Genomic DNA, 21,512 nt, shown 5'->3' on the forward strand with positions numbered 1-21,512 from the left:
GTATAGTGGAGAATTGACTGCATCTGCAAAGTCTGTTTATAATTAAAAGATCTGCTCAAATCAGTATTTGATCACTTGCTGTATTGTACAACACTCAACCTGCTGTTACATGATACTCAGATGTTGGAGCATATGTTGGGACATGTTGTGATGAGTTATCACTCTGCCTCTGCCATGTCCATGAGTTCTTCTCTGTTAAACCTGAACAGATGCCAGCCCTCTTCAGAGGAAAGGTCTAAAGCCCCTTGACGAGTGTAGTACTCAACAGAAGCCTGGTTCCAAATGGCGACAAGAAAATGCATGCAGTTACACTGGCTTCTGATGGCTATCTGTTTTAAAACAAAGATTTCTTTTACTAGAATGTTTTGTATTCATTAACACACTTTATTGAAAATCTACTACACAAGTTACTAGCAGATAGTAATATAATAGTTCTCTCTTAGACTTCTTTAAAGCTATAAAAAATGCTACTGTTGAACTTTAAAACCCTCTATTTAAAAGTCTAAAACTGGTTTGCAAAGCTCAAACAGTCTTTTTGTAAATTCAATTCACTGGGGTTTTTTTTGTTTTTTTTTGTTTGTTTGTTTGGTTTTGGTTTTGGTTTTGGTTTAGAAAAAGTTTATGGAAAAGGTCACCTGATCTCATAATGTATTTCCAAAATACAAAAGGACCTTATTTTTGTACTATTCTCACATTCATACTGTGGACCTATTTTATGGATAAAATCGCCTTCTAGTCTTCCTCTTGCTTGCTTCTACTTTGTAGCAAAAAAGGTATAAAGTGTGATTGTGCATTATATAGAAATCAATTTTTAATTAAAATACTCAAATACAACATTAGTATCTGATTTAAAAAATTGGTTTCATTGAAATAAAATTCAGGTTATTTGAGGGTTATGTTCACATGGTCAGATTAATTTTCTGTTAAATAATAATTTTTGATGAGGAAAAAGATAACATACAAAATACCAATGCTAATTGTAATACATACCTGACTTAGTCTCCTCAGCATTTCAGCCCCAATACCTAGACCTTTTGAACATACAATTCAAAATGAAAAACTGTTAAGTTGAAAAATTCCACTTAAAAAGTTACTTGCTGTAATTTAAAAGAAAATGCTACAGTTGATCATTATATTTACCCCAATTTCAGCTATTATAAGATGTGGATATATAAACATCTTAAATTTAGTTAATATATTCTTAATAGCTTATGTTAAAATTAACTGATGAATGTTTTTCTTGTCATTTTTCCTAATTAGAATGGGTTCCAAATGTTTTCGGTTTGTTTTAAAAACTAATAATTAGAAAATAGAGTCCCTGTCACTATCATCAAGTCACAGAATATTTTTCTTATCTATTTATAGTCAAATGATCTCAAAATGTAATAGCATTTTGTAAAGACAAAAGTGTAGCTATGCTATAATAGCTTATTCAAGCCTTGATGGGAACTAAAGAAAAACATTTTTCCAATCTGTGATTGAGTCTTCACTATATACAAGCATAACTAGGATAGTGATCAGACTCATGAAATAGAAATGAGTTATAAAAATTAATTTAAATACTAAAGCCTTATCTCTACTCAAATTAAAATACAGCATTTTCATTTTTAAAGTATAGGTAATAAAATAAGTGTAGCTTGACCTCGGTAAGCTTGTTTGACATAAAAGTCCTCTAGGTAAAGTAACTTGCCAATCCAGGGGTCGTATGTGAAGTAGTACATGGCAAACCCAACGGTCACTTTGTCTAGGAAGAGGAAACCGAGGGTATAAAGAGGTTAATGCTTTGAATCTTAAAATGACATATTCAGTGTTATCCCTATCAAAATTTCAGTGACATTCTTTAAAAAAAAATAGAAAAATATTGCTGATTTTCATATGGAACCACAAAAGACCCCAAATAGTCAAAGAAATGCTTACAAAAAAGAGGAAGAATGGTGATATCACATTCCCAGACTATTACTGCAAAACCATAGTAATCAAAACATAAAATAAAGGTCACTGAACAAAATTTCTAAAAACACATAAGTATAAATATAGAAGGGCAAAGTCTCTTATAATACAATCTTAAGAAATAATCTTTTCAATGTAAAGTACACCTTTTCAAATTTTTTTCTATGCATATATGACAGGTACATTTTCTTTTTTAAAAAAGTGTGTTTATGTACTTTTATCATCTTTGCTCAGTAGTACTTACATGCTATCAAAGTATAACAAAGTATCTGTACTTTGTTTTCAGGGTAGAGAAAATATACTCCAGATTATGTTGGAAAATGATTTATTTTACCTGAGGTTTTTTGTTGATTGTGTACTTCTGCAATGAGACAATAGAAAAGGGGATTGTCCCCAAAGCCATCCCTTAGTAAATCTGAAATATCAATTCACATAAAATGTTAGAAAATTTGCAATAGAGAGAAGATGGGGAAATAAGCAACACCAGGAATTTGTTTCTTCACCTGTGCAATTAGTCTCAGAAACTTTCCAAAGTTAACATGTTTAAACTAGAGCTTATTTGAACACTTGCAACTTGCAGAGGATAGCTTAGCTGGTAAAATGCTGTTTATTTTGATCAATTCAGTAGCAGCTTTCTGACAGCCCATCCCCAAACCCTCACCACATGACAGATAACTGAGGGGACAGCAAACTAAATTTTTCAGAGTGGTTTTCTGGAGCTGGGATAGGCAATAAGGACTTTATCCTCCAAATATTGGAGTTCTGTTTTCTGATTGTGGGTTGCTACTCTGAACACTGAGGTGAGGTCTTGAAGTTTAGACACCATTTTTCCAGTCTCCACTAACTAAAGCTGCTTCCAGGAGAAACTTGTTTTTTGGACATTCAGAAACAACCATATACACAGGGAAATCTAGAAAGCTACCATGCATGACAAAGTACAGACATAGAAAAGACCTCAGAATATCTTATTCATTCAACTCCGTGATCTCTGATACAAAGACGCCCTATATCAATAATGCAATCGCAACCCACATGGCACAGCAGACTTCTGGCTCACCTGCTGCTTCCCTCAGCAGTGTACTTCGGTCAGTCTGCCTGTTCTGTTCCCCACTCTGTCTCTGGTGAATCCTCTTGCCAACCCACCCACCCCCATACCTCTGGCCTGTACTACAGCTCTTGTATGCATAAATAAATAATGTTTTTTTAAAAAAGCAATCTCTAGCGAAGAGAGGGGGTTTCATTTCCAAAGTTAACACATAAGTTTCAAATGTCGTTTTCAATAAGAACAACAACAAAATCACAAGGCATAAACAGAAATTTGAAAGTATGGCCCTCAGGAAATAAAAATAAAAGGACACATACCTTAGGAAGCCTAGATTTCATATTTACTAGACAAATAGTGAAGGGGGCTAGGGAGAAAGGGAAGGGCACCACTCAATATAGGAATACATAGCATAGGCTGTACATATAAACTATATGACTAATCATGTTTTCTTTAAACTAAAACTCTTGCTTTGAACCGAGGATCCTGCCCCAATGTTGCCCAAATGAATGCCAGACATTGATGCCATCGGAAATTAACCAAGCAGGCCAGCATGTACCAAGACCAGCTTAACCCAGAGGCTGATAACAAGTTCTGGGGGCTTAACATGATGAATACCAAGAACATATAACAAGCTGTTCTGATAAACTGATTCAACTCTGATGGCTATCCTGATTAACTGTTAATAGTTACCCTGATAACTATTTTTGTTAATTTAACTATAAAATAGTGAGAAATGAGATGTGGGAATGCTTTCTTCAGGGTGACATGCCCACCATTCTCAGGTTGCTGGCCAGCTACCTAAATAAATACACTTCTTATAGATTGAACTCCTGTCTCTGCTTTTTGGCTTTCAGTAGTGACAGGTAATAGGATCCAGCATTATTGGCAATAGTATTTTTAAATGACTGTCTTAAAACTGTTCAAAGAGCTAAAAGAAAACATGTACAAAGACAGGAAAAAGATATATGATCAAGATGTAATATCAACAAAGAAATAGAAACTATGAGAAAGAATGCTCACCAAAAAAAATTGGAAGCTGAAAATCATAACTGAAATGAAAACAGCATGGTAAGTGTTCAAAATCAGATTTGAGCAAGCAGAAGGAAAAAAAAAAAATGAACTTGAAGATAGAACAATTGAAATCAAATCTGAGGAACAAAAAAATAAAAGAAGACAAAAAGTAAACAAGTATAAGGGATCTGTAGAGCACCATCAGGTGGACCAGCATATACATTATGGGACTCTCAGAAGGTAAAAAGAAAATGAGGGGAAAAGACTATTTGAAGATATTATGACTGAAATCACCAGAATTGACAGAATACATGATTCTGCAAATCCAAGCTCAACAAACTCCAATTATTATTAACCCAAAAGACCCCTACCAAGACATATAATAACCATATTGTTGAAAGACAAAGAGGAAATATTAAAAGCAGCAAGAGAAAAAAGCAACTGGTCATATACAATGAATCTTCAATAGGATTATCATTCAGTTTCTCATCAGAAAGCTTGGAGGCCAGAAGGCAGTACATTGATACAGTAAAAATGCTGGGATGGGAGAGGGTTTCTTTGGGGTGATAATCCTATCAACTGATGATTATATGTCCACAAAAACCATCCTTCAAAAATGGAGAAATTAGGATATCCAAGATTAAAAAAGAAAACACACACTGCTCTGCAAGAAATGCTAAAAGGTTGAAATGAGATAGTAAATCAAAGTTATATGAAGAAATAAAGATAAAAGTGAAGTCTAGTTAAAGGTAAATACATGGGTGATTAAAGAACTAATGTTATTTTAATTTTCTTTGTTACTCCATTTTTTATGTTCTACATGCTTAAAATCACAAATATATAAAATTAGTAGTGTATATTGCTGGGTACACAATATATAAAGATGTCATCTCTGAGATCAGTAACATATAAGTGGGACAGATGTATAGAAGTTTTTGTATAGTATTGAAGTTAAACTGGTATAAATTCAAATTAGATTGTTAAAACTTAAGGATGTAAATGTAATCCCCTGATAATTACAAAGAGGATAATTTATAGAATAGGCACAAGGAAATGGAAAAGGGAATTAAAACATTTCACTACAAAAATCAAACAAAAAAGGAAGGTAGTAGTGGAGGAAATGAGGGACAAAATTAGCTATTTGGCACATGGAAAACAAATAGCAAAGTAGTAACAGTCCCTCACCAGTAATTAAATGTAAATGGATTAAATGCTGTAGTCAAAGGACAGATTAGCAGAATGGGCTAAAAAATATGATCTAATTATATGCTGATTATAAGACTTTATAATTAAAAACATACACAAGTTGATATGAAATGATGGAAAAAATTTCATGCAAAGAGTATTCAAAAGGGTGTGGGGGTGGCTGTACTAATATCAGACAATACAGACAAGTAAAAACTGTTTAAAGAGACAAGGAAGGAAATTATTAATGATAAAAGAGTCAATTTGCCATGAAGATAAAAACACTGATAGACATTTTTGCACCAAACAATAGAAATCCAAAATATACAAAGTAGATAATGTCAAAATTGTAAAGACACTTCTACAATGATAGTAAGAAACTTCAATACCTTAATTTCAATAATGTACTGAATAACAAACTAGAAGACAAATTACCAGATTACTTCAGCAACACTATATAACAGCTGGACCTAACAAAAACATGCAGTACACTCCACCTAACAGAATATACATTTTTCTCAAGTGCATATGGGATTTGCTCCTGCATAAACCAGATATTAGGCCACAAAAAAAGTTAATAAATTTTGAAAGATTGAAATCACACAAAGTATCTTTTCCAACCATAATATAATGAAGCTGGAAATCAACAAAAAGGAAATTAGGAAAATCACACATGGAAATTTGACAACACACTCCTTACCAGTGGGTAAGAAGAAATCGTGGTGGAAATGCAACGTACAAAACTTATGGGATACACTAAAAATAATGCTTGGAGGCAATTTTATAGCTATACATGCCTATACTAAGAAAAGAAAAATCTCAAGCAATAACCTAACCTTTCACCTTAATAAGCTAGAAAATGGAGCAGACTAAATCCACAGCTAAGAGAAGGAAGGTAACAATAAACAATAAAGTTTATCTCTAGTAGAGATAAACCAAATAGAGCATAGAAATGCAATAGATTTGAAACCAAAGTTAGTTCTTTGAAAAGAGCAAAATTGACTACTAGACTAAGAAAAAAAGGAGAGTATATAAGTAATTAAAATCAGAAATGAGGAGCCTCCCTGGAGCAGGCAGTTGAGAGCAGTGCTGTGAAGCTGTCTGCAGTCTCTGCAGTGCAGCCAGGGAGATACCCACATGGTGCAGCAGACCACTCATGTCTCGCCCGCTGCTCCCCTCAGCAGTGTATTTCAGTCAGTCTGTGTTCTGTCCCCCGCTCTGTCTCTGGTGAATTCTCTCACCCTCCCACACATCTGGCCTGTACCCTAGTTTCTGTATGCATGAATAAATAAATCTTAAAAACAAAAAAAAACATAAAATCAGAAATGAAACCATTGCTACTGGCCTTGCAGAGATGAAAAAAATTGTGAGGAATTACTGTGAATTGTAAACAAATTAGACAACTTAGAAAAGATGAAAAAATTTCTTGAAACTTACAAATTATCTAAATTGATTCAAGAAGAAATATAAAATCTGACAACCTATATAGCAAGTAAAGAGTTTGAATAAGTAATCAAAAATTCCCAGCAAAGAAACACCAGGGACTACCAGATGATTTCACAGTGAGTTCTTTTTTTTATTTATATATATTTTACATCATTGTTCATTTTAAACAATGTTTGTTCCCCCCCCTCAGGTGTAGTCTCCATAGAATTTCCTTCACCAATTTACCCATGCACCATCGCAGTGAGTTCTACCAAAAATTTAAGAATTAGCATTAATCCTCAAACATGTACAAAAAAAAATTGAGATGGGAATGCTTCCTAAACTCTTTTTATGAAGCCAGCATTACTCTGACACCCAAAACAGGTAAATATAGCATAAGAAATAAAAATTGTAGATGAATATCCTTTGGTAATATATATGTGAAATTCCTCAACAAAATAACAAATTGAACCCAAGTGCACACTTAAAGGATAATTCAGAATGACAAAATGTGAATTATCCTAGGATCAAAATGATTCAATATACTATATGTTAACAGAACAAAGGAAGATAACACATGATCATGAATCAATGCAAAATTTCACACACACACACACAATGAAATACCATGTCATGATAAAGGCCCTCAGAATACTAGGAATAAAGGGAAATTCTTCAGCATTATAAAAAGGTACTTTTAAGAAGTTAACTTCACAGTCACTGTGAGTGCAGGCATCCCCCCTAAAGTGAAAAATACAAACATGCCCAGTTTCACCTCTGCCATTCAACATTAAGCTATGGGGAGAGATATTTGACATACACACATAAAAAAAAAAAAGTCAAAGCCATCCAGATTAGAAAGAAACAGGTAAAATGATCTCTATTTGCAAGTGACATGATCTTACTGAAATAATACAAAAGAAAACTGCCAGAGCTAATAATTCTGGCAAAGTTGAAAGCTACAAATATGAACAAACAAATCAATTTTGATCATATACACTACCAAAGAACAACCACAAAAAGTAAATTAGGAAAGCAATTCTATTTGCAATAAACCCTAAAATAATAAAATACCTGGGGATAAATCTAACCAATACAGCAAAATACGTGCTTACTGTAAACTACAATCCATTGTTGAAAGTGCTAAATAAATTAAAAGATATTCTGCACTCATAGATGAGAAGAAGATCACATCTAACATTGTCAATACTATCCAAAGCCAATGTAAAGATTCAATGCAGTCCCTATCAAAATTCCAACATCCCTTCTCACAGAAATGATAAAGTTGACCCTCAAATTCCTATAGATTCCAAATATAATTTTATAAGCCTTAATAATCTCTTCTGTTAGTGTTATTTGCTGCCTAAAAATTCCAATACAACATGACACACTACTATATTAATACTACTAGCTATCAACATATAATAAAAATCTTCAAATAATTCTATCATTTTTGCTTTTTTCATCTATTTCATTGGGTATCAAATTATGCTTTTTTTGACTAATTACACATCTCATTCTACATTCAAAATTTAGTTGAAATCTATTGCAGCTTCAAAGACATAAAAGCTCATAGCATATTTTAAAAATGTGGAAATATAAAGTGGTGGAGCACTGATATCACTGTCAAATTTATGTACTGTACATATAGATACAATTAATATAACCCTTCTTGTATACCAAGAATAACAGCTTCCACACATCTAGGCACGTATATTACTATATACATACATTTTGCAATTTTTCTTTTTCTAGATCTGAAACTACCATAGAATATCTTACCTGTTGTTGTTAACTTAACTGCATCTAGCATATTTTCACAGGCAGCCAATTCCTGTTAAAGTAGAGAAAACTTTCAGTTTATGGTTTAATAACAAATTCTTAAGATGGTAATCATGAAGTTTTTATGGAGCATTTGCTAGCATATGATGTCCAAGACAGTATTAAAAAGTAAGTCAAAAACTAATCGCAGTCATCTAGAAACTTTAAAACAGCTCATGAAACAAAGGTATATATACAGAGATTGTCAATACTTCACTCATAGGAAGGTCAATTTTTCAAGTAATTAGCCTTGAATAAAGCAGGAAACAAAGAAGTAAATCTAAAAGAGTTTCTGAGCATTTTAGGTAGGTATCACAAAGTGTATGTAAAATTGAGAACTCCAGAAGCAGAGGGGGCACAATGGATTATGGTAGAGCACTATGGACCTTTGACTCATGTACAGTGTTGTAAACCAATGTTACCACATCAAAAAGTATACATTAGAAAGCTCATGGGCTTTACAGAGAACTCTGTAGTGTTTGCTTCTGAGGCATTTTTCTCAGTTAAACTTTAGACGTTATTTACCTTTTCACAATATCAATTTTAACACATTCTGCTTAATTCATCATGGTTTGGAACTTATGCTTGGAAAGGAATTCCCCACTTTCATATAAAAATAAAAATAGTTGCTCAAAATCAAATTTTAAATTTTTTCCAGTTTTATTGAGCTACAATTGGCATATAACATTGTATTAGTTCAAGGTGTACAATATAATGATATATTGTGTGTGTGAAATTATTGCCACAATAAATTTAATGTTGATCATTTCACAGAGCCCCATTTTTTTCTTGTGATATATTATAAGATCTATCCTCTTAGCTACTCTCATATATATAGTATAGCATTATTAATTATAGTTGCCATGTAGTATATTTTATTCCCAGAACGTATTTATTTTGCAACTGGATGTTTTAACCTTTTGACCATCGTTACCCATTCTACCCGCCCGCCCCTACCTCCCATATCTGTTAACCACTAATTGATTTTAAGCTCTTTTTTTTATTTTATATATTTTACATCATTTTTCATTTAAGCACAATGTGTGCATTTTCATCTTGGTTATATTCTGCATACAATTCCCACCCCCCTTATTTTGACCCTAATCCCTTGTACCCCCCACCCCCGCCCATACTGTATCTCTTTTTACTTTATTATAATTAGTATTTTTCCTGGACCCTTATTTAGGTTTTCTAAATTCCTGCTATGAGTGAGACCATCCGGTATTTTTCTTTTTCTGTCTGGCTTATTTCGCTGAGCATGATCCCTTCCAGCTCCATCCATATTGCTGCAAATTGCATGAGATTATCTTTTTTGACTGCTGAGTAATATTCCATTGTGTATATGTACCACATCTTCTTGATCCAGTCATCTATTTTTGGACATTTGGGTTGTTTCCATAGCTTAGCTATTGTAAATAGTGCTGCTATAGACATAGGGGTGCAGGTGCCCTTTTGAATTAATGATTCTGTGTCCTCTGAGTAAATACCTAGGAGTGGAATTGCTGGATCATATGGAAGCTCAATCTTTAGCAGATTGAGGAATCTCCACATAGAATTCCATAGTGGTTGGACCAGTTTGCACTCCCACCATCAGTGCAGGAGAGTTCCTTTTTCTCCACATCCTCACCAACATTTGTTGTTGCTAGTTATTTTAGTATGTGCCATCCTCACTGGTGTAAGATGGTATCTCATTACAAGTGATGCTGAACATTTTTTCATATGCCTGTTGGCCATTTGCATTTCCTCTTTGGAGGAGTTCCTTTTTAGCTCTTCTGCCCATTTTTTGACTGGATTATTTACTTTGTTTCTGTGGAGTCTCTTCAGCTCTTTGTGGATTTTTGTGATTAGTCCTATATCATTAGTGTTGTGTGCAAAATTTTTCTCCCAGCCATTGGGTTATCTCTTTGCTTTGGTTACTGTCTCTTTTGCTGTACAGAAACTCTTTAATTTGATGTAGTCCCAGCTGTTTAACTTTGCCTTTGCTATCACTGCTTTGGGTGATGAGCCTTGAAAGATGTTACTGAGGTATATGTCACATAGTGTTGTGCCTATATTTATTTCCTTCTACATATTTTATGGTTTCAGGTCTTATGTCTAGTTCTTTAATCCATTTTGAGTTGGTTTTTGTGCATGGCGTGAGGTAGTAGTCAAGCTTCATTCTTTTGCATGTAGTGACCCAGTTCTCCCAGCACCATTTATTGAACAAACTTTCTTTGCTCCATTGCATATTCTTTGCTCCTTTGTCAAAGATTAGTTGACTGTAAATCTGTGTGTTTATTTCTGGATTTTCTATTTGGTTCCATTGATCTGTGTGTCTGTTCTTGTTCCAATGCCATGCAGTTTTGATGATTATGGCTTTGTAGTATAGTTTGAAGTCTGGGAGTGTGATGCCTCCATTCTCTTCCTTTTTTTCAGGAGAGCTTTGGCTATTCGGGATTTTTGGTGGCTCCATGGGAATTTCATCAATAATTGTTCTATTTCTTTGAAGAATGTCATTGAAATTTTTATGGGAATAGCATTGAATCTGTAAATTGCTTTTGGTAGGATGGCCATTTTGATAATGTTAATTCTTCCAATCCATGAGCAGGGGATGTCTTTCCATTTCTTTGTGTCTTCTTCTATTTCTTTTAACAATGTTTTGTAGTTTTCTTGGTTTAGGTCCTTTATCTCTTTTGTTAGGTTTATTCCCAACTATTTGATTTATTTGTTTCAATAATACAAGGTGTGGTTTTCTTGATTTCTTCCTTTTCAGATTTATTGTTTGTGTATAGGAAGGCTACTGATATTTGTGTGTTGATTTTGTCCCCTCCTTGTTTATAAGCTGATTAGTTCAATTAGTTTTTCTGTGGAGTTTTTTGGGTTCTGTATGTATATTATCATATCTTCTGCAAATAGTGATAGTTTGAATTCTTCCTTCCCTCTTTGGATTCCTTGTATGTCTTTCTCTTGTCTTATTGCTCTGGCTAGGACTTCCCGTATTGTATTGAAAAGCAGTGGCTGAGAGTGGGCATCCTTGTCTTGTTCTAGATCTTAATGGAAATGCTTTTCACTTTTCACCACTGAGAATGATATTGGCTATGGGTTTGTCATATATGGCCTTTATGATGTTGAGGTATGTTCCTTGTATCCCAAGAATTTCAAGGGCCTTTATCATAAATGGGTGTTGTAGTTTGTTGAAAGCTTTCTCAGCATCTATTAATATTATCATATGGTTTTTATATTTCTTTTTGTTGATGTGTTGGATTACATCAAGTGATTTTCATATGTTGAACCATCTTTTTGTCTGGAATAAATCCTACTTGGTTGTGGTGAATTATCTTATAGATACATTATTGGATTCTTATAGCTAAAATTTTATTGATGATTTTTGCAACAGTGTTTATTAGAGAGATTGGCCTGTAGTTTTCTTTTTTGTGTGTTGTCCTTGTTTGGTTTTGTTGTGTAATGTTGGCTTCATAGAATGTGTTTGGTATTATCCCCTCCTTCTCAATTTTTCGAAAGAGTTTATGAAGGATAGGCACTAATTCGTTTCTAAATGCTTGGTAGAATTCACTTGTAAATCCATCTGGTCCTGGGCTTTTGTTTTTGGGGAGGGTTTGATTACCATTTAAATTTCAGTGCTTGTAATTGGGCTATTTAGGTGTTATATTTCCTCTTTATCTAGCTTTGTGTGATTGTAAAGTTGTGAGAATTTGTCTATCTCCTTCAGATTTTGAGCTTGTTTGCATATAACTGCTCATAGTAGTTTCTTATTATTCTTTTGATTTCAGCTGTGTCTGTTGTGATTTCTCCTCTTTCATTTGTGATCCTATTTATTTGTTCTTTCTCCCGTTTTTCCATTGTGAGCCGGGCTAGGGGTCTATCTATTTTATTTATTAAATTTTGTTTAATAGGGCCTCCCCTGGTGGTGCAGCGGTTGAGCACTGGGCTGCGGGGATGCCCGCAGCCTCTGCGGTGCTGGTTCAATCCCTGGCCACCAGCGAGGATCCTGCATGGCGTGCAAAACTCTCCTACCGTGCCCGCTACTCCCCTAAGGCAGTGTACCTCAGTTCTTCTGCCTGTTCTGCTCCCTGCTCTGGCTCTGGTGAATTCTCTCACCCTTCCACGCTTCTGACTGTGCCCAGTGCTTGTATGAATAAATAAATCTTTAAAAAAATAAATTTTGTTTAATAAACAACTTTTGGTTTCATTGATCTTTTGGATTTTTTTTTTTAGTTTCTATTTCATTTATTTCTGCTTTGATTTTTATTATTTCCTTTCTTCTACTGGTTTTAGGGGTTTTTGTTCTTCTTTTTCTAGTTCTTTGAGCTTTGAGATTAGGTTGTTTCTTTTAGTTCTTTCTTGTTTCTTAATGTGAGCCTGTATTGCTATATACTTTCCTCTTATTACTGCTTTAGCTGCATCCCATTCATTTAGGAAATTGGTGTCCTCCTGGACATTCAACTCAAAGTATTTTTTTTTTTAATTTCTTCTTTGATCTCATTAGTCCAGTGGTCTCCCAATAGTGTGAATTTCAATCTCCATGAGGTAGGAGAGTTCCTTGCCTTCTTTTTATGGTTTATTTCTAGCTTGATGCCTTCCTGGTCAGAGAAGATGGTTGGTGTGATTTCAGTCTTGGTGTATCTGTTGTCTTGTGTCCCAGTATGTGATTGATCCTGGACAATGATCCATGTGCACTTGAGAAAAATGTGTAGTCAGACTCTTTTGGGTTTAGTGTTCTATAGATGTCAGTTAAGCCCATGAGGTCTAGATCCTTATTTAGAGCTTTAGTGTCCTTATTTTTTGTCTCGTTGATCTATCCATTGTTGATAATGGTGTGTTGAAGTCTCCTACTACATATGTGTTTTCTCTGAAGTCTGTTTTCAGAGATGATAATAGTTGTCTGGTATATTTTGGTCCTCCTTCATTTGGTGAGTGTATGTTAATGAGTATTATGTCTTCTTGAAGTATTATCCCCTTGATCATAATGTAGTGACCATTGGGGTCTCTTTTTACATTTTTGAGTTTGAAATCTGTTTTATTTGATATAAGTATAGTTGTCCCTTCCTTCTTTTTTGGTCCATTTGCCTGTAGGATTGTTTTACATCCTTTTACTTTCAGTCTATTTTTATCTTTTGTAGTTAAGTGAGTTTCCTGGAGACAGCAAAAGTTTGGGTTATGTTTCTTAATCCAGCCTGCAACTCTGTGTCTTTTTAATAGTTTAGTCCATTTACATTTAGAGTTAATATTGATATGTTATTGTCTGTATTTGCCATTTTATTTGTCTTTTCTCTGGTTTTATTATTTTTTGTCTTGTTTCATTCTTTTTCATCCCTCTGTTGGTTCTGGCTTTAGGACTCCTTGTAGTATTTCTTGGAGTTGGGGGGGGGGGTTCGTCATAATGAAATTCCGGAGTTTCTGTTTGTCTGGGAAGATCCGTATTCTCTCTTCATAGAAGAAGGAAAGCTTTGCAACATAGAGTATTTTTGGTTGGTGTTTGTTGTCTTGGAGTTTGTTCACTATGTCCCTCCTCTCTCTCCTTGCCCATAGTGTTTCTTGGTAGAAGTCTGATGTCAGCCTGATTGGTTTTCCTTTGTATGTTATCTGTTTCTTCCCTCTTATCAGCTTCATTATTTTTTCCTTTTCTTGGATTCTTGGGAGATTTACTATTATGTGTCTTGCTGTATTTTTCCTTTCATCGTGGATGTTTGGTGTTCTTCTTGCTTCTTGTATGTCTATTTTTAACTCCTTCATGTTTGGGAAGTTCTCTTCAATTATTTCCTTGAATATTTTCTCTGTTCCTATGTCTCCCTCCTCTCCTTCTGGGATTGCTATAACTCTTATATTTCCTTTCCTCATGGAATCAAATAGTTCCTGAAGTTTTTCTTCATTCTTTATTGTTCATACTTCTCTTTCCTTTTCTGTTTTGGTTCTTTTTATTTCTGTGTCTTCAAGAGTACTTATTTGTTCTTCCATTTTGTATATTCTGTTTTCACTGCTTTTCCCAGACTTCTTTAGCTCCTCCATTAATCCTTTGATCTCCTTCATTTCTTTCATTTCCCTCTTTAGGGACTCAGTTTCATTCTTCTGACCATTGATTATTTTTCCCTTATCATTGTTTTCCTTTATGACTTCTGTCAGTTTTTTAATCATGGCAATTTTAAGTTCTCTTTCTGGAAGGTTCAGGAGTTCTTCCAATTTAGTGTTGTTGCATTCTGGTGGGTGATTTTCTTTTTATGGTGTCTTTTCCCTGAGGACTTGCTTGGTTGCTTGTAGTTTTTCTTCTCCCTGCTGCTTGTCTTCTAATTTGTCCTATGCATTGGGACACTGTATCTCTGGTACTGGCTGGCATCTTTTTGCATTTTCTGGGATGTTGGAAATTGGTGGTCCAATGGAGTCAAATACTGTTGTGCCAGAAGTGTAGTAGGGCAGTGGTACTATGAATATGTTAATGGTCGCTGTCACAGTATATCTTCTCCTTCTGTATTTGTTTTATTCCAAAGGTGTGTCTTGAGGTCCCACAGACTGCCCTGGAGGTGGGGTGGCTGGATAGCCCACTGGGCTCCAAATCGCTGGATCCCACTCTGGGCTCCGACTCCCTGCCAGGTGGGGCTGGCTTGTGGGTGCCTTCAGCTCACCTCTGGCTGTGGGGGCCACCCTTTCCTAATTCCACACAGTTTCAGTGGGTTCTGGAGTCAAAGATCCCTATTCTAAAATGGTGAGTCAGAAGGGCGCTTCCCTGCCTGGGTGGTGGCTGAATCCCTTCTGGGCTCCGACTGACAGCCAGACAGGGACTGGCATGAGGGGGCTTTTCAACTCACCACTGGCTGTGGGGGCAGCCCTTTCCCAGTTCCAAGCATTTTCAGTGGTGTGGGATGCAAAGGCAGAGATCCCTATTCTAAAATGGCGAGTCAAAAGGGCATTTCCCTGTGCCCGCAGTCTGCCCCAGTGGTGGCTGGATCCCCCTCTGGGCTCCAACTGGAGGTGGCCAGATGGGGCCTGGCGTGTGGGGGCTTTTCAGCCCACGTCTGGGTGTGAGTGCACCCCTTTCCCAGTTCCAAGCAGTCTCAGTGGTGCTGATGCAAAGACAAAGATCCCTGTTCTAAAATGGTGAGTCAGAAGGGCACTTCCCTGCGTCTGATTTTTAGTTCTTAACATTTATTAATTTGGAAGTTTTTTTGGTGTAAGAAGTGAGGTGGAATTTTACCTATATCTTTTCCTCCCAATTCTCCCAACACCACTTATGGAATAACCCATCATATATTAATTGAGTTGAAATGTTCTCCATAACATATACTACATTTTCATATGTACTTAAAAGAACTTCCAGATTCTCCATTCTATTCCATTGATCCACCTCTATTTTGATCTATCTACCTATGTATCTATGGTAAGAGGTTATCATAGTATTTTAATTGTAGCTTTATAATGTCTGGTAAGGATCATTTCTCCTCATTAATCTTAGTTTTGGAATTTTCTAGAAAACTCATTTATTCTTTCATGTGAAAATTTGGGGATTTTGACTAGAATTTAAAAATTTATAAAGAAGACAGCAAGAGCCAGATTATGTTGAGCATTTGGTAAAAAATTTTATCTAAAGGTAACCAAAGCCCAATGGAGTTTTGAGCCTTTTGGTTATAGTGTAGAGCACCTGCCCTGAAACACTGTGCTCCTTAAGAGCAGTGACTATAATTCAATAATCCCTATATTCTTTGCAGTATTTAGCACATGACCTTTCTGTTATATGCGCTTGATGTTGTACAATGAACAAAAATCAGATACTAATGCTACATAGCACTTACCTGTGGCTCATCAAAGGTCCAAAATGAGCCCTTTGGAGAATGACCCTAATAAAAAGTTTTAATGGAAAGTCTGGTAAGCAAGAAGTCATTACTACCTAGCAGTGAAATGACCAGATCCCCAAATAATGTTGTCATGTAGTGATTGGGAATAAGATAAAATTGAAGCATACAGAAGATACTTGGAAGAATTTTTGTAGCAGCATGGTAAATGAAACCTGCAAAATACCCAGCTAAGCAATGAATTCCTATGGTGGTAAACTGAAATTCCTTTGCAAAGAGAGACTGTTTTGCAGTTTTAGCAAGTGAACCTGGGTTAAGACAAGAAAAACATGAAGCTCAAAGCTAACATTCATGTCTGTGATACAGAATAAGTAACTTTTCTATTATTTTTTCTATACTGAGTGCTCATGAAAATTATTCCCAAGAAACATATGCTGTATATCCAGGAACATGAAGCAAATTAAAATGCCACAGATACAGGTTTATGGAAGTGGTAGGTCCAGTGAGGTGTTTTTCACTTGGTGATAGCAATAGCCTTGTTTGGAAAGCTAAGGGGGGTAAGTTTTCAGGATATAGATTCGCTGTCATTCAATAATAAATTTATTAATTCCTAACCAAGTGTCAGATACAAAGCTACCAAAAATTCTTTAGAGTTATTTTCTACCTGAAAATCTCTGCTTCTAGAATAATTAACATGTTATGTGTAGCACTTTGATTTATGATTTAATCATGCAGATTAATACCATTTAAATAAATTATGTGGAATTTGTGGGGATAGAATAGAAAGGAAGGTATGGAAGGATAGATAACCCAGTTCTTACAGAACTGTAATAGTGCCTAGCACCATTTAAAAACATGTATTTTGGGCCTTCCTGCTGGCGCAGAGGGTTGAGCACAGCCCTGTGAGGCTGTTCGCGGCCTGTGAGGCGCGAGTTCAATCCCCGGCCAGCTGGGAAGCAACACACATGGCACAGCAGACCTCTCCTGTCTTGTCACTGCTCCCCTCAGCAGTGTATTTCAGTACATCTGCCTGTTCTGCTCCTCGCTTTCTCTGGTGAATCTTACCCCCCGCAACTCTGGCCTGTACCCCACTTCTTAAAAAATAAAATATGTATTTCATTTAGGAAACTTATTTTATCTTGGCCATGAAAACACATTCTCTGATCAAATGGAACACAAATGGCCTTATTTAAATGAGATTTATATATTCTAGTTCATGAAAGCCTTTTCATTACAAAACTCTTTTTTTTATCTATAATCTGCATCTTGCTCCATCCAGGTATTTATTACATTAAAATATCTGAGCTGCTGTTTTATTTTAAAAGATTTATTTATGCATACAAGAACTGGTGTACAAGCCAGAGGTGTGGGGTGTGAGAGGATTCGCCAGAGACAGTGGGGAAGAGAACAGGCAGATTGACTGAAATACATTGCTGAGTGGAGCAGTGGGCGAGTCAGGAGAGGTCTGCTGCGCCATGTGGGTAGCTCCCTGGTTGGGGATCAAACTTGTGCTGCAAAGGCTGTGTTTAGCTTTGTGGATTGCATCTCAGGGAGGCCCTGAGATGCTGTTTTTATATGGAATTGTTTAAGTTGTGTGTCACATAATTGTTGCAGAACTTTGGCATAGTAACTATGGCTATTATATTGTTTCCTTTACTGTACTGGAATGAGTTTCAGGAATACCATTAAAATGAATTTTAATTTGTTTTTTTTAATATTTAACTTACTTTTATTAATATTTTTATTTAAGTAACATTGGTTTACATTATCTTTTGTATTTTAGAAGTGTAGGATAGTCCCTTAAGAAGTTGTTGCCCTAAATGAATTTTTAAGCCAGAAAATTTTAACCCATTTCATGGACTTCAGGAGACAGTATATGGATGGCCTTCAGGAATCAAAGACTGTGTAAAATTGTATGAAACATTTGTTGTGGGTAAATATTACTTTCTGGACAATCAATCATTAAATTCTACAAACATTTATAGTGTTAAAAACAACAAAACTCACTACCCTAAGATCTTAGCCATTAATATCTGAAGTTCTATCACTGACAGGGCATTCATTTGAGTTAAGCATTCCTTTTCCCTAAGAACCTCTTTTGAAGTTAAAATTTCCCCAGAAGGTACAATACATTAGGTCCCTGGAATGTCCATTCATTGGTTCCTCCTTGACTTTTTGAGCCCACTGCTATAACTCAATTAATTTATGTGTAATCATTTTTAAGTTATTGAGCCATTTCAACAACCTTTTGATATAGATAATACTATGATCTTTATTTTTTATGTGGAAAATGAAGCTTAGAGAGGCTAAGTAACTTCCAGAAGGTTGTGTACACTGTTTATAATTAGCAGAGTTAAGATTCTGATACAGCCTATGTCTTCCTTACCCTCAGGCCTGAACTAATACTAATAAGTTCCAAGGAATAAGGAGAAAAAAAAAGCTTACTTTAATTAGATGCAGGATTTCTGGGCAATCTTGAGCTTCCGCAGGTCTTACTAGGAATGAATCCATGCTTGGCTGCTGCATGTCTGATTGGCTTGGGCCTGGTTGCCTGATATCTAGTTGGCTAGAACTTGGTCTCACTGCTGATTGGCTTGGGCCTGGTTGCCTCATACCTAGCTGACTAGGAACTGGTTGCCTCATGCCTGATTGGCTTGGACATAAAGGTCTGATGCCTGGTTGGATAGGACATGGTTGCCACATGCCTGATTGAACAGTGCTGTGTTGATGTGAGCCTAGTTGCAGTTGACTCATGCCTGATTGGCCCATACCAGGTGTCCTCATACCTGGTTGGCTTGGGCCTAGTTGCCATGGGAAAGTGTGTCTCATGCCTATCTGGTAAGGGCTTGGTTGCCACATGCCTGATTGACTGGGCCCTGGTTGACTAATGACTGTTTGCCTCAGATCTGGTGGGCTCATGCCTGGTTGTTTCATGCCCAGTTGGTTTCTATCAGGTAGGATCATGCTTGATTGGTCCATATCCTTTTGATTCATACCAAATAAGTTCATACCTGTCAGACCTATGCTTGGTTGGTTCATGTATGATAAGCTTGATTGGTGCATGCCCAGTTGATTCCTTCCTGATTGGCCAAGGTCTGGTTGATGATGATTGGGTGGCCGAGGACTGGTTGGCAAATGATGAATTGGCAGATGACTGGTTGGCCAATGACTAAATATCTTGATGTAACAGGAGACCTTGACTACAGTGCTGCAGTGGGAGGTTATGGGATGTTTCTTGTTTTTCTCATTGATTCATACTTCAAAATACTCCTTTAAAAAGGTGAAAATAGGTGAAATAAAGGAGGACAACCTAAAGATTACTGACACCTCCAATTTGCTGAAGTTGATCTTGGCAGTGATTGTAACTATGGGCTTGGCTGGATTTCAGGTTGTCATCTGCCCTTACCCTGCCAAGAGACTGGAAGTGAGGGAAAGATGATGACCCGGAGAAAGTGTTATCACCCCACCCGCTTGCAGCATCATTATGTCATAGTGTTGAAGTCACAATGCACCTACATGCTTCCCCATATGATGAGGGAGGGGAAGGGAAGGTCCCACATGACCACCACTTTATTTCCTCTTCTCCAACAGCTTAAGCGATAAAGAAAAATGCTTGTGTCTCAGAGCTTAGGCTTTACAGCAAGAGTGCTTGCTATTTTAGCCAACCAATTCAAAGATACTTGTCCTAACCTTTTTCCCTTTCACCATTGCTCAGTTCTGAAATATTTGATTACCTATTTCTGGCCTTATTTCCATTTATCTCCTCCTTCCCATTAGCATAGAAATGAGAATGCTTAAAAGGATTGTGATAATGAGGAGCTCAAGTCCTTAATACAGAAAATATTTCTTTATAAATAAGAACTGTTATTACTATTCATGGAGATATTTTATGACTTTGCTCAGTGGGAAACAACTTATATTTTTATCTTTTAATTTCATAACATCCCTATTATACCCAATTCTGAAAAGACTGGCTCAAAAGATTTGGTAACCTAGTCAAGGTCTCATAACAAGTGGTGAAGAGCCACACCCAAGTCTATCTGACTGTATTAACAGGCTTTTACCATCATACTATCCTTCCTCTTTCATACTCTATAGTTATCCTCTACTCTCATATCTGTAAGATCAGGTATATTGTCTTTTCACCCCATCCTCCCTAGTAAAATTCTTTTTCCCATCATTTGTGTCTATTGGCTCATTTCTTCAACAATGTATATTATATAACTGGTGCTATTATTGTAGATGGAACGTCTTATCTATTTTAAATGGGAGAACTTCAGTTGAAGCTGTTCTAAGTCTCACATGTGATGAGGAATTTACATATACATTGACTCGCTTAATCATCAAAGAAACCCTGTCAAATATGTACTGTTGTTCCCCATTTTATAAATAAATTGAAACTTAGAAATATTAACTAATTTTCCAAGTCTAATACATGTTGGGATAGGGACAGAATACAAAGCCCACCCCATAGACAGATGTGTGCAAATAAAACTATAGAACACAAATATCATTTGGTGTACATTGGCTATAAATGGAATCTAGAGAACCAGCTTCTTAGCATGACAGGTCAATCAAATGACATCACAGAACTATGCCATGTCTAACACAAATTAAATTTAGGTACATTCCTGATCTTGACCCACTGTAATAATAGTGAGAACTAAAAATTTATGAATACTTCCTGCAATGTCAGGCATGGTTCTAAGATACAATTTACTTCTAAATCATTCAATCCTCACAATAATCCAATGAGGCAGTTGATATTATGATGCCCATTTTTCAGATAAAGAAACTCAGATGCAGAAGTTAGGTACCTGGACTTAGGTCACACAACTAAAAGTCCAGGAAAAATAAGGAAAACCCGGGCCTCCCTGGTGGTGCAAGGGGCTAAGCACAGCACTGTGAAACTATCCGCAGCCTCTGAAGCATGAGTTCAATACCCGGCCGGCCAGGGAGCAGCCCATATGGCACAGCAGACCTCTCCCATCTCACCCGCTGCTGCCCTCAGCAGTGTATTTCAGTCAGTCTTGTCTCTGGTGAATCCTCTCATCTCCGCACCTCTGGCCTGAACCTCAGTTCTCGTATGCATAAATAAATAAATCTTTTTTTAAAAAAGGAAAACTCAATTATCATTTTGTTTTTTTCTGAAATTTCAGCAAAGGGATGAAGGGATCTTGTTATTTGCTTTAAAAAGCACACCATTTGCATCATTTACTGGGGGAATCAATGACTTTTTTTAAAATTAAAAAAGAGAAGCACAAACTAGGTTTCTGGTTGATGCCCTAAGTGGG

At 36.1% G+C, this 21,512-nt stretch overlaps 1 protein-coding gene across 1 annotated transcript; it reads right to left on the reverse strand.

The window, feature by feature from the left end:
• Positions 1 to 87: 87 nt before the first annotated feature.
• On the reverse strand, positions 88 to 19,182 carry SATL1 (spermidine/spermine N1-acetyl transferase like 1; the record flags this gene model as incomplete). Its single annotated transcript, XM_084258944.1, has 6 exons — positions 88 to 329; positions 991 to 1,031; positions 1,643 to 1,744; positions 2,285 to 2,365; positions 8,399 to 8,450; positions 18,664 to 19,182. The coding sequence occupies 6 exons, from the start codon at positions 19,180 to 19,182 to the stop codon at positions 159 to 161; spliced, it is 966 nt and encodes a 321-aa protein (XP_084115070.1). The 3' UTR covers positions 88 to 158.
• Between the last annotated feature and the right edge of the window lie 2,330 nt (positions 19,183 to 21,512).

This window comes from Talpa europaea, assembly GCF_964194135.1.
Source record: "Talpa europaea genome assembly, chromosome: X".
In the NCBI taxonomy this organism is placed as follows: Eukaryota; Metazoa; Chordata; class Mammalia; order Eulipotyphla; family Talpidae; genus Talpa; species Talpa europaea.